This window comes from Anneissia japonica, unplaced genomic scaffold (assembly GCF_011630105.1).
Source record: "Anneissia japonica isolate Jap-2015-1 unplaced genomic scaffold, ASM1163010v1 scaffold1891_len642697_cov171, whole genome shotgun sequence".
NCBI classification, from domain to species: domain Eukaryota; kingdom Metazoa; phylum Echinodermata; class Crinoidea; order Comatulida; family Comatulidae; genus Anneissia; species Anneissia japonica.
Genome location: NW_022700553.1, coordinates 89035 through 102754, shown reverse-complemented (window position 1 = coordinate 102754; position 13720 = coordinate 89035). Strand labels below are relative to the sequence as shown.

The 13720-nt window shown below is 33.5% G+C and overlaps 1 protein-coding gene and 1 long non-coding RNA gene across 6 annotated transcripts in view; one reads left to right on the top strand and one right to left on the bottom strand.

Annotated features, from left to right (window-relative positions):
- Positions 1 to 910, bottom strand: part of LOC117103345 — a 28703-nt gene extending 27793 nt beyond the window's left edge. For both annotated transcript variants that reach the window (XR_004444573.1, XR_004444572.1), the window contains exon 1: positions 132 to 910. This is a non-coding gene — a long non-coding RNA (uncharacterized LOC117103345). The remainder of the gene's footprint in view (positions 1 to 131) is intronic.
- The window catches only part of LOC117103343, a 26124-nt gene extending 20940 nt beyond the window's left edge, over positions 1 to 5184 (top strand). For 2 of the 4 annotated variants that reach the window (XM_033243880.1, XM_033243879.1), the window contains 4 exons: positions 968 to 1000; positions 1432 to 1451; positions 2353 to 2416; positions 3404 to 5182. In XM_033243880.1, coding sequence (XP_033099771.1) covers positions 968 to 1000; positions 1432 to 1451; positions 2353 to 2416; positions 3404 to 3495 — 209 coding nt within the window. In that variant the 3' untranslated portion in view covers positions 3496 to 5182. Of the gene's footprint in view, positions 1 to 967; positions 1001 to 1431; positions 1452 to 2352; positions 2417 to 3403 lie in introns of all 4 variants that reach the window. The other 2 variants (XM_033243882.1, XM_033243881.1) reach the window with 2 other exon arrangements.
- Positions 5185 to 13720: the final 8536 nt, after the last annotated feature.

Genomic DNA, 13720 nt, shown 5'->3' with positions numbered 1-13720 from the left:
ATACTTATGATCTCACTGGAGCCAGCACCATTTCCATAGATCATTACCATTTTTGAAGTACATTAAACACCAATAATGATGATAATAGAAATAACAATAATAATGTAATAATAGGCCTAGCTGTAACTTACTACTTGATATGATCACCATCTGTGCGTCGTCCAACCACCTCAACGACCGTTACCTTATCTTTATAGTGCCGTCAATAAATGTTATGTAGAAACGGTCTAGTATATTCGCTATTCTTTCTAGGAATGATTTTCAAAAATAATTGTCGAGGGGATTCCCCTTAATAATTTTGGCTAGTGCTGAGCAACAATTAATCTGGTGTTTTTTTAATTAGTTTTTATCATTCTTTTGTTGGTTATGATCTTTAAATTGTGTTCCATCTTTATGTCCCCTCGACTCATCAGTATATAGGCCTACTTGCGTATAATAATATATTGTGTTCACTAGATAAAACGATTTAGGTACAAACGCAGAACACGGCATTATGACCTCGTCGAAGCTAGTACGTATGTCGGGGTGTCAGTTAAATTTTTTTTTGTACAGTACATTGTGTTTGCTGTTTGTCTTGTGGTTTACATAAGAAATTGTATGTGTTGCGTTACGCGTTTCTTGCGTTTGTGTCAAACGCGTCTAAACTACACTCTAGTGTAAGGTGGTGTTTTTTTTCATTGCAATCGACTATTCGATTTTATTACTGATTTTTTTCTGTTGTGGTAATTTTAGATAATAGTAAGGGATAAATAAAGAGGTTGGAAGGGGTGACTGCAATTTTCACAGTTTTAATGTTATATTGTCTTTATATGACAATAATAATAATTATTATTAATATTATATATTATTATTTTATAATAATAATAATTATTATTATTATTACTAGGCCTATTATTATTATTATTATTATTATTATTATTATTATTATTTCTGTGAAAATAATTTACCTACTATTTTTCTTCGACAGACTGTTGCAAGCGATCGTGCAAGCACAGGAAAGGTACGTAACTGCGTTTCATAAACTGTTGGGTTTCGATGATTTATATATTAGGCAAAAATGCCATTCAAAAATAAGCCAATGCATAGTTAGAATCGCGCATGCACGAATGGAGATCAATCGACACAACCACTACTCTAAATACACATAAAACAGGTTTGTCGGTTGACCTCGATTGACCTTGGATACGAACATGCGCAGCTCCAACCACAAATTGAGTTATTGATCACTGTCTAATAATGAAATTAGGCCTTTGTGATAAATAGGCCTACTCATAGTGTATTTTAAGTTTTAAAGAGTATACAGTAACAGAACAGCATAGTAGAACGTAAGTTTTTATCTCTATGTGATCAATATTTTATAATATGTCAATGCTTTTCTTCATACCAAATTATTATGAAATGATTATATGCACTGTATGTATTTTCCAACAGATTGTTGCGGACATTGCAAGGTACGCATTTATTTTCTTGAAGTATATTTATGTAGGAATGCTATTATGAGAAAATAAAATAAATAAATAAATAGATAGATAGATAGACAAAATAAATAAATAAATAAATAAATCATCTTTTATCTCCGTATTTCATAATATACAAATAACAATAAAATAAATAACAATATAAATACCTATACTATACCTAGAATGTATATTAGGTTATTAATGTTATAGTACATACATACATACCATTTGAACCAAGTTTTTATTTTGCCGGCTATAATTCAAATTTGCCAATTCTGAAGGTTAGGGCTAAATAAGTAAGAAATACCTGGTTATTTCTTACTTTTATTTCAATCTTTAAAACCTTTATTTACGCTTGTATGCATGTGTATGTGTGTACATACACACACACACGCACACCCACACACACACACACATACACACACAAACACACATATATATATATAATATATATGTGTGTATTTGCATATATACGACATTCCTCACTTATTCTAAAAAGAATAGAATTAACATTATTATGCCTGTCTCTTATACACATCTAGATGTGTATAAGAGACAGGTATGTTTGTGTGTATATGTATGTGTATAATAGGTATATATCTTTATATATTAGTTTTTTTTTTCTTAGTCCGATCTTCATCAATAGTTAAGTGGATTTGAAGTTTTCTGGACATCACAACTTAAAGTTCTGCGAACTTACTTTGACCTCCATCCACATTGTTTTTACATCAAATTGTTTTTTATAATGTGTTTGACTATAAGATTTTTGTGGAAAATTTTAAACAAAACACGAATCATCACAATGTTATTTTAGCGAATAGGAGTTCTACCGGTTAACTATTCACTGCATATGTTGAATTATTTAATGTCATTGTCATATTTTATCCTCTAGGAAGAAAAAACAGCAGTTGCGAGTGCACACTTCGTTGGCGACGCAGCAACCGTTGCTTCAGTCAGTAAGTGTATACAGTTGTACGATTTAATGTTGACGATTTTGCCGCCCTTGTTATGCAATCACCACCTCATACTAAAAAAATCACTGGTTGTTCACTGTAATGTCTCGCTCTGGTTCTGGTTCTATGGCTACCACTCTTTTCACTTTTTATTTGGAGATAATAGTTTTGTTCCATGTTCACTAACCAGTGTTCTCCAGCAATAATTGCAGTAATTTTTTGGGACGCGTTACTATTGCGAGCGGAAGATGAATTGCGGAGCAATAAAATAGTGGATTGGGAAGAGATTTCGCTTCACCTTTGCTATGAAATTGAACAAAATTATTTTTCTGTGATTCGATCGGCTGCAATTTTCCCGGCTAATACTACTGGCAAATTATGCATTTTGAGAATACTGACTAGTCTATTTAGTATTTACCTATTTTACATGTATATTTCGCTGCTTGCCGGGCTTACAATCATTAATACCATTATCATTTATCATCAACATCATTACCATCGTTATCTTCATCATCATCAACATCTTCATCATCACACCACCATCATCATCTTCATCATTATCAGACCCATTATCATAGTCATACTTATCATTAACATTTTCATTCTCTTTATTATTTTATATCATATTATATTATTATTATTATTATTTTTGGATATTATTATTATTATTATTATTATGATTATTACCACCACTTATTATAAATATTATTATTATTATTATTATTATTATTATTATTATTATTTTTATTATTATCATAATCATAATCAATATTATTATTTTTGATTATTATTTTTATAGTAATAATTATTATTATTGTTAAAAATTAACCGTAAAATATGCTGAATTGCAACCAAAAATTCACATACATTTCTCGAGAGCTAACCATTATTAGTTGTGTTATGTTACTGTTAAACATAGCTTGGTCCACAAGCGAGATCAAGCCTGCTACCAACCAGCATTTGACTTGTTCTCTTTCCTTGTATTATTAGATCGGGATCCGACGAATCCAGCTATGGCTAAAGTTGGTGAGATGGTAGTTTATTTCTTTTTCGGCAACAGTCAAACGGAGTTTCATTCTTAATACGGTCCTTACCTGTAACAGGGATCGCCTATATATAATGTCACTACAAAACGGGTCTAATAGGCCTCATTATATAATTGGCCTACTACTAGAGAGGTTTCACCACCCATTGTTCAAAACTTGCTGACGACATTCCTCACTTATTCTAAAAAGAATAGAATTAACATTATTATGCTATTCAAATGCAAAAATCTGTTTAAATGTCGCCTACTGTAACATCGATGAGGTAATTAGTGGTTAGTCTGGCTGAGGAATATAGACCAACCATAGGCCATACTATTGAGAAAATGGCACCTTCAGATACGCTTGGAAATAGCACTGATTCTCTGACTTAAAATTGTTTTTGATTATGTTCTAATAAAAATATTGAATCCATAAGGCCATCATGGACATATTAAATCTAAACATAGTATGTCGGTTTAAGTACAAATTATTGTCACTCAAAAATCTAGTAATATCGTGGGAAAATACGAAAACAATGAATGACTTTCAGTGCAGTAAAGAAAAATAATTTTAAAACTCTGAAATGGATATTGAGTTTCTAGAATATTACTGTCCAATATCAATTCTAAAAGAAAATTCACCTGTTTCAATAAAATCATGTTTGGTTGAAATGAATGTGTACTAGGACTAATATAGGACCACAACTGTTGTCTGGTCTCACACCCACAACTAAAAACTGATTTGCTTTAAAACTTAACGATATTAATGTTTTTATGGTCTGAATGGTTTGAATCGATAAGGCCATCATGGACATATTAAATCTAAACATAGTATGTCGGTTTAAGCACAAATTATTTTCACTCAAACATCTAGTAATAGGCCTATCATGAGAAAAATACAAAAACAATGAATGACTTTCAGCGCAGTGAAGAAAAATAATTTAAAACTCTGAACTGGACCCTGTATATTGAGTTTCTAGAATAATTACTGTCCAATATCAATTCTAAAAGAAAATTCACCTGTTTCAATAAAATCATGTTTGGTTGAAATGAATGTTTACTAGGACTAATATAGGAGCACAACTGTTGTCTGGTCTCACACCCACAACTAAAAGCTGATTTGCTTAAAACTTAACGATAATTATGTTTTTATGGTCTACACCTTCGGTCGGGAGCCTTTTATTCTGTGAGTGTCACAGGGATTTTACTCCTCCGCCGTCGTCGCCCCATTGAAAATTTCCGAAACAAAAATATGACTCAAAAGTAGTTCACCTCATACTACGGGTGTGAGAGTGGAGGTAAAATCACCGTGAAACCGGAATCCGCCTTCATCGGAAGAACACACAGGACCGCTTTCGCTGCCTCTCATGAAGACTTAGATCTAATTCATTCCTCTACTTTTCACCTAGTTATGTCTGGTACACGTAGACTGCGATGTCGTCTGTACAGGATGCCAGATTTTCGGTGGCAGTCTGCCGCTTGTCGTCTGTCTTGCGACGCGTCTATTATTCTAGTTGAACGGCGAAACCTCTCTACTGAATTCGGTGCAGGGAATTCATAAGCATTACATAAAAAATTTATAATAAATTAACGCACTGCAAAACTATAGTTGACCAAAATAATACATTAATTGATTGATTGATTGTTTATTAATTTATTGGTTGATAAATTGATTAGTTATTCTTTCATTGATTGATTGCTTATTAATTACTGTTTTGATTGGTTTATTCTTTACGTAATCTTTGCTGTTCTCCCTTTGTATTTTATGTCTCGTGTGTATCATTTCATCCTAACGTTATTCCTCTATTTTATTCTTATTCCACTTCCAACACAAATTAATTATCATTTCATTGCTATCGCATTTGCAAAAAAACATACGTTTTAATATATAAAGGAAGTACATTAACCGTAATGCATAGTTTTTAGTTTTTTTTTACTGTTTTGTCAACAATCTCAACACCTTTCAGTATGTATTATTAGTGTGTCGCTTTAGTTAATTTAACATGTGTCGTAATAACAACAGATATTCATGTAGTACCAACCAAATAAAAATTATCATTATCTATTGGAACGAACAATAGTCTCTTGTTTCACTTTCTAAATATTCATATATATAATGCATATGCATATATACACGAACGAACTTTTCGTTGATGGGGTATCCTGATACGTTTATAACACTTTTTGTTCCTAAAATTGAGGAATGTTTTTATCATTTACCTATTACATTTATACAGACGCCTTAACCAACTGGACCATTGAGGCCTTGTTGGGAAATTAAATCCGAATAAAATATCTAATTCTTCACACTCATGCGCATGCGTAGTTGGATGCATGGCAAATAACAGAGATCAATATGATACAATCAATATTTACGACAATACAGGATATTCGAGGAGATACAAAATTGATAATCTGAGAGCTAACTTATTTTGCGTATATAAGAGCTATGATTTTATCGGTATTAAGGGTTATATTCTCCGCGATTCAGGTTATCTAAATATCTCTTTTTGCTTAGGTTATGTACTACGATGGTGAACATCCGTTTGTGGGACATAGTGTCTATGTGAACAATCACCGTCTTCTCACTTGTACCGAATGTGTTACGAACAAGTCTCTGAAGTACAACACATGTTACATTGGCGGGGTGACGCGGATTGAAGCTAATTCTACCGTTGGGATCAAAGTGGGCAGCGATGGGCCACGCACGATAAATCTGGCCCCCGACACCACTTATTTTGGGATCGTTATGTTGGGATAATAAACTGTTATTATATGCTCTTGTAACCAACAACTCTGAACATAAAATTCTAAATTTTTAATATAATAAAATATTATAGAATGTCGACGTTAGGACAATATTTTGTCCGTAGTTAAGTAATATTTAGCTTGTTTAATATCATTCTTACGTCATCCTACTAATGGCCCACAATACAAAATTAAATATATAGCATGTTGAAAAAAAAAAGTAAAGTAAATTCGGCGCTCTGAGCTTGAATGCATACTGATTTAAATTTGGTTTAGAATGCACCGAATTCACTATGTAGTGCCCTATGACCTTTAGGTACCGAGAGGAAGACGAAATGACTTGCGTTGACGAGGTGTTGGGGTGGGGGGAGGAAGAAGGTGAATTCTGTAACACGGACACTCACTAAAGCTACATATCAAATGTGTAATGAGAGGATGGCAATATGCTTTCATTATTGTAGCTACTTCCACGTTGCAGTGTTTTTTCAGTTTAGTTTTGTTGAGTATTCTTATATATATATGATCGTTGTTTTTTCCGCTTGGTAAGCATAACATCGATAATACGGATATCCTAGAATCATTTCAACATTCATTTTCATTGCATTTACTTCTTTTCACTTTATTATGAGGGGGTGGTATTTCGTTGACAATTTTCTTTTATTTTTTTATACGTTTTTCAGTTTTGTTTTTACTCTTCATACTGTATGTACAGCCTATTAATTTAGCATTGACACGGATTTCTGTGAATGAATGTCCATGCGTAGCACCATCATCCAAATTTAATAATAATGAAAATTACTTTTATTTTGCGTGTATGTATAATTCTTTCGGAATTAAGGGTTACTTCGCGATTCAGGTTATCTAAATATCTCTTTTTGCTTAGGTTATGTACTACGATGGCAATCATCCGTTTGTGGGGCACAGTGTATATGTGAACGACCACCGTTTCCTCACGTGTACCGAATGTGTTACGGACAAGTATCTGAAGTACAACACATGTTACATTGGCGGGGTGACGCGGATTGAAGCTAATTCTACCGTTGGTATCAAAATGGGCTACGAGAAGTGCACGATAAATCTGGCCCCCGATGCCACATATTTTGGGATCGTTGGATTAGGAGAATAAATTGTTACTAGTGCATTTGACTTACGACGCCCTATCTAAATTTCTAAATATTATACTATAATACAGGCATAGCGCAGATGGTGGTATAGGACGACATTTTTTGATAGTTAAGTAATATTTCGATTGTTTGATGTTTTGCACACGTCATCCCATCCACAACCCACCTCAACCGGTCCACCAGAATTGAAAATGCGGCATCTCTTTTAACTACAGGTGCAGTATTACGACGAAAATGATTTCACTGGACACAGTATCGTGATTAACGGTGAAAAGTTTGTCTCCTGTATCGAGTGTCCTGTAGACAGTTACCGGAAGTTCAGTACTTGCTACATCGGTGGGGTCACTCATCTTCAGGAGAATTCCCAGGTAGGCCTCAAAGTAACGCGCCCCACAATAATCCGACTCCGCCCGGATACATCATATTTTGGTTTAACTAAGCTTGGTTGACGCGTTTTTGGATTTAATCAATAAGTCATCAGGGGCCAGATTTTCACTGATTCAAACTCGTACGCACTCATTTCTTGTAAATATGTATCGTGGATCAAGTGTGGATACTTCAGAATAATCAAATAATCGTTAAATGGCATATATTTTTTAGGAATGCATTAAAATGTAATAAACGTTTTATATTGTATATAGACTTATTGTAAATAGTCATTTTAGTGCTTTGGACTAGCCAATATTTTATCATTTTCTGCCGTAATTGTTACAGTATTTGTTATTATCTTAATAATACTTAAAACGACTCTTCCGTAACCCGTCATCAATAAATCAGTAGCTCACAATTCGCTTTTCTATTGGCTGTTATGCAGTGAGTATCACCATTTGGATCTACGCGGTGTATGCGAAGTGACGTACTAACTGGTCTCAAAGACAGTCGGTTTAACAGTCAAGTTTTACGTATTCATTCATAACTGCGCTGATTTGAATTTCAAATCTTAGAATTGTTTAAGTGCCATTGCGTGTCTTAATTTGTATATAGAATTTCATTTTAAAATATTAATGTATTTTTTTTAATTGTGTTACCACTGCCTTTGGTGTCATTTTAAAGAAAAGTAGATTCAGTCTAGATGCAATATTTATTTTTCCGAAGAAAGTTTTATTTTATTGGATGTCGGCGTATTCATTCGGATTTATTTTTTATCAGGTAATGCTACACTGCCTCCACCTTACAAGCATTTTTGAAAATAGTCCAATTATTAAGTATTAGAAATAAAACATCCATATTATTTACCGAAAAAAATTATATTACTTTAATTAGCAAAACAGCTTTCTGATTGTTTGAATGTTTGTGCATTTATTTGCCGATTAACATATCATGAAATGATATTGATTTTTGCATAAATTGATCTGGGTTCATTAATTTCTCATACTGTACTCTTATTTAAGTTTTAATTCCACTATTCCCTTGTATCTTGCCTTTTTTATTTTGATTTATCTTATGATTTGTGTTAAACTTTATTCACACTATCACATTTTATGCGACAAATTATGTGCACATTGCCCATATATGGGCATGGTGATATCACATCACACCTATATATGGCACGATGATATTGTATATTGTCATTTAATGGGGAAATCACTCATATTTGCCACACAAAATGTGAATGCGAATAAAGCTTAAGCTCCCCACTTAAGCTGCGCCCGACGGTCGTGGGCCTACGCGACTATATGTAGAACGCAACGCCATGACGCGCGCGTAAGGGATCGTTTTTAATGGCGGTCCGTTCAGACGACCACCAAAACTCAGCAGACGGCGTCGCGTCGTCTAGCGCTCACAGATAGCTGAGTTAGGGTCGCAGTTAGTGCCCGGTTTTAAACAATATATTTAGCATGTTGGCTTATTGTTTAAAATGAGCTTTCTATATTATTGTCATTATAGTGCTACAACATGCTAGGTAATCATTTATATTATTACTGACGACGAATGAATACTCAGAAAATCAGGCCTATATGAAATAAGCCTATATCGATTAAATTGATTATAAGGCATGTATTTTATTAAGTTACGGTATGTAAGATACATTTTTCTATGAATAAAATTATTTGGTGTTGTAAAAAATATTTTGAAATATGTTTGTATATTTTATAACGTCATCAGTAAGATTTATTACGTACGTACAATTGATAGTGGTGTGTGTGCGTATGTTTGCGCCTGTATAACGTAAACGACAGTATGTGCGTGTATCGAGTACACAGAATGTGAATGGCTAGAAGTTATTTTGACATAGGCCTATATCTTTAAAACTACGGTACCCTTTGTAAAACACAAACAAGACATCATATCAAAAATTTATTTTATTTATTTTGTCTGAATAAAATACAGTACGCAAAATAAACACCGGTTGCCATACAACATAATGTCAGCAAGTGAACCAAAACAATATTTAGTAGGTCTGATATTGCACTTTTTCTATTACACTCGGATATAAAATGTATTACAATTAAAAATGAAAACATATCTTAAATCTGTAACATTAAATAACAATACAAATTTGCCTAAACAATAGATAATAATATTAATAATAATTATTATTAAAATTATTGGCAGCTTTAGCTTTTACACGTAGACCAAATAAAATAGTTGCTTAACCTTATTTAATTATTGGCACATGTCATATCACATCAAATCCCTTATTTTGTCATTACACTATTATGAACACATAGCCTATACATAACACTTTAAACCGTATCTGACACAAATAGTTTATTGCACTCATTAAACATCGATATTAGGCCTAGTGGGTATTGAACCCCTGAAGGCCATGCTCAGGTGAACGCATAGAGTTACCAAGCTGCGACCAAAATATTATTGACAATTCATTACAGGAAGTTATTGTGTTGTGAAGTCTAAATCGGGTAAGCCTACAATGGATAACGTAGGCGTCCAACAAAGTTATAAATAGAAAACCTCCCTGTGTATAACAAAAATAACAACTTTAAATTGTTTCACATTTTATTGGTTTGGGACATGATGACATTGACAATGACGAATTTTATTTCTGAACAATAATTGACGAGGTATGAGATAGGCCTACTGAGTGCATCAGAGTCGTATAGATGCTTGACTTCTGATCCAAGGGTCATGGGTTCGATCAGTTCTTGTTAAAGAGCAAGACTTTTTCAACAACTCCACTCCCTCATAAAGAGACTTGGTTTACAAAACATCGTTCCATTTTGTAATTGGCTATGACGCCATTACGGTACTATACAAATGAATGTATACTATAAATCATAAACAAATAGGTAAATGTTTAAAAAAAAAGTGAAATAATGAATAACCATTCAGTAGATCTAGAAGAAAATTATATAATAAAATTAATGTAAAGTTATACCAATTACATTCCACATTATTTTATTCTTTTTCATTAAAAAGAACAATGAGAAGAAAGCAAAGTATAGAATGAAGCTCAAAGATCACATAATAAATAAATAACAGCAATTTTGAACAGATAACTTGCCTAATTAATACAAATTACTAATTAAACAGTCTAATACAGTATAAGAAGCTAGTGAAAGTATATAAGAATATATAGTTAAGACTTTATACACAAAAATATAGTAAACAGGAAAAACGCTCTGCAAAGAAAACAGATGAAGAAAAACAACTACCATGCACATGTGACCGTAACAGTCAGGATTTGAGGTCCAAGAATAATTAGGCAGTTTCTGTTAAGGTTGATGATATAGTATACAAATCATACAAGCCAATACAATATTCAGGTCAAATATTAAATATTAGATATAATCATAAAAGCATAAACAATTTGTGGTAAAATAATATGTTCCAGAAGAGAATAATTTATGGTGTAAAACTTAATTATCATAATCATCATATTCATTGCATATTGGTCATACCGCTTGCAGCATTCATTTTTGTTGTAATAATAATATAATAATAATAATAATAATAATCGATTTATAGAGCGCATGTTGTAAAGACATTTATGCATCTCGCTCTATGCGCCTAGCATTATTACCCCGGTCATTGGATGAAGCACATATGGAACACAATCAGCGCATTTTTGTGTTTGAACCTACCAAGTTCGAATCTACCAAGTACTGAACCAACTTGTACTCCTGGGTGGAGAGAGACAACCGTAGGTGAAGTGCCTTGCCTAAGGACACAGTGAACTGCACAGCGAGGGATTGAACCTCCAACTTTAAGATTAAGAAGCAGAACTGTAACCGCTCCGCCAAACTGCTCCTCCGTCTACAAAGAATCACTGAAGGTTCAAGTTGCTAGAGAAACGCTTTGTTTTTCCTTTGCTTCTCCTGGAAAAGATATTAGTATTATTTAAAACTAAAGATAATATTGTCACGAACATGTTGGTCAATTTACACTTGAGTACACCTAGTCAATTGTTCATTTTCTTTCTTTATCAAATGTTAAATTTTCATTGTGCGTGTAATGTTATTGATATGACTTGCAAAAAAAAAATGCAGTTCACTCTTATGCTAGATTATTATTTATTTAACTTATATCCTAAATAATTGTCAGACCTGGCAAAATGTTCAATTATAAATACAATTAATGGACTTTGGCACTGGTACTACGATGATATCAAAGAGTGTGTTTAGGTAACAATCATAAAACAATCATTAAAAAAGGCTCAGCAAACAACCCAGATTAATAAAAGGATAGCCATAAAACTTAACTTAAACTTATTTCAATACACTTTCTAATATTTAGATGCAGAGACCTATTGGGCCTACGAATTCGCCACCCAATCACGTGCTCAAGAGCGTCGATCCGTGGTTGAAAGGGGGGGGGGGGGGGGACGAATTGCAAAAAGAAAGCCTTGGACCGTAGGCCCAAGGGGCCGCCTAGGGCCCCCGCAAGCTCTGGCGTCTTAATATTTTTATAAATCTGTATTTGATCAATCAATCTATAATTGATTTTAAAATTAACATTTATTTCAGTTTCAAAAGACTGGCGAATTAAAAATGTGTAGACCACCTCAGCCCCAACATGATTGGGGCTGAGGTAAGAACAGTTATAATTATGGCACCTCTAGTTAGCCGGATATGGGACTCTCAGACATAAATTTGAATACAATTTTCTTTTTTCTTCTTTTAAATGTTGAAAAAATAGGGAGGATGGGCCGATTAGGCCCCTTCTTGAATCTGCCACTGAAACATGCCCGCTTGTATATTTAATGCAAAGTAACATTCATAAAAATTATGATTTATTATTATACTGATTAGCTTGTGACAAATTTGAACTATGAAAAACAAATAAGATAAACTTCAAACAATCTCTGTTATTTGGTCTCTTTGCGTGTACAGTACAGTATTTTTAAAATCAATCAAAGAGGTTTTTCCATTTCTCTTCTTTTTCAATTTCACTTTTGTGCAAGTGTGTTGCGACTATACTATTGTGAGTGGAGATACTACCTAATGTAAGATCAAACTAGTGAGATAAGAAGCGCACAAAATATCAGTTAGCATTTTTATTTCACAAACATAAAGGTGATTTACTTTCATTAATATGACGCCATGGCGAGATTGTGTCAACACATATTTACAAAATAAGGTGATTTTAGGTGATGTTTAAATACTTTGGGTGGGGGAGGGAATGACTGGGAGGGTGAAAGTGATTTTTGGAGGGGCGTGCCCCCTCCCCCGCGCACCCCTTAGATACGCCATTGCTGTATAATTATTTAATAACGGCTATATATAATTCAATTGACTAATTGTAATTTTTCGAAATTAGGAAAAACAGGAATCTGTGTATGCAGATAATATTATCTAGTATATAATGGTCTTAATATTATACAAAATGAATAAATCGTTTATAGTAGAAATTGTGAACTTTTGAATTTGTAAAGATGCTGGCCTAATTATAGGTTTAAACGCTCACAATTTTAACAACGTACAGTACATTGCTTTCACAATAAACTGAGCCGTTGATAACCGTTGCACCCGTAAAATCGATGGAGTGGATACTGACCAGGCCCTGGATTTATCAATCTCAGCTTAGCAGATGTCTTAAGTCAAAAAAGTTAAGATGTCCTAAAGCAAATATCTTAAGCTGATTTATTAAGCCATCTTAGTAAAATTTTAGCTTAAAAATCGTCACAACTAGATGGCGCCTGCGTACAATCGGCTTTTTAATTTTAAGCAGTTTTAATAATGATAAATCTGAATTTAACGTCCGGAAATACGCACCGCACTTGGAACAGAGCACAAGTGAACAGACAAAATTCATGAACGTCATTTTTGTTCTTTCCACTCGCTTTGAAAAGTGGGGTTTTCACTATAGAAGATTGGTGAAAAGTGGGAGGAGGACAATCGATATGATGTCCCCTACTTTGAAAAGTGGGGAACGTGGTCCCCCCCCCCCTTGTTCCCCCACCGATCGACACACATGCACATGCAGCGCATCCAATATTCAAATTATCAC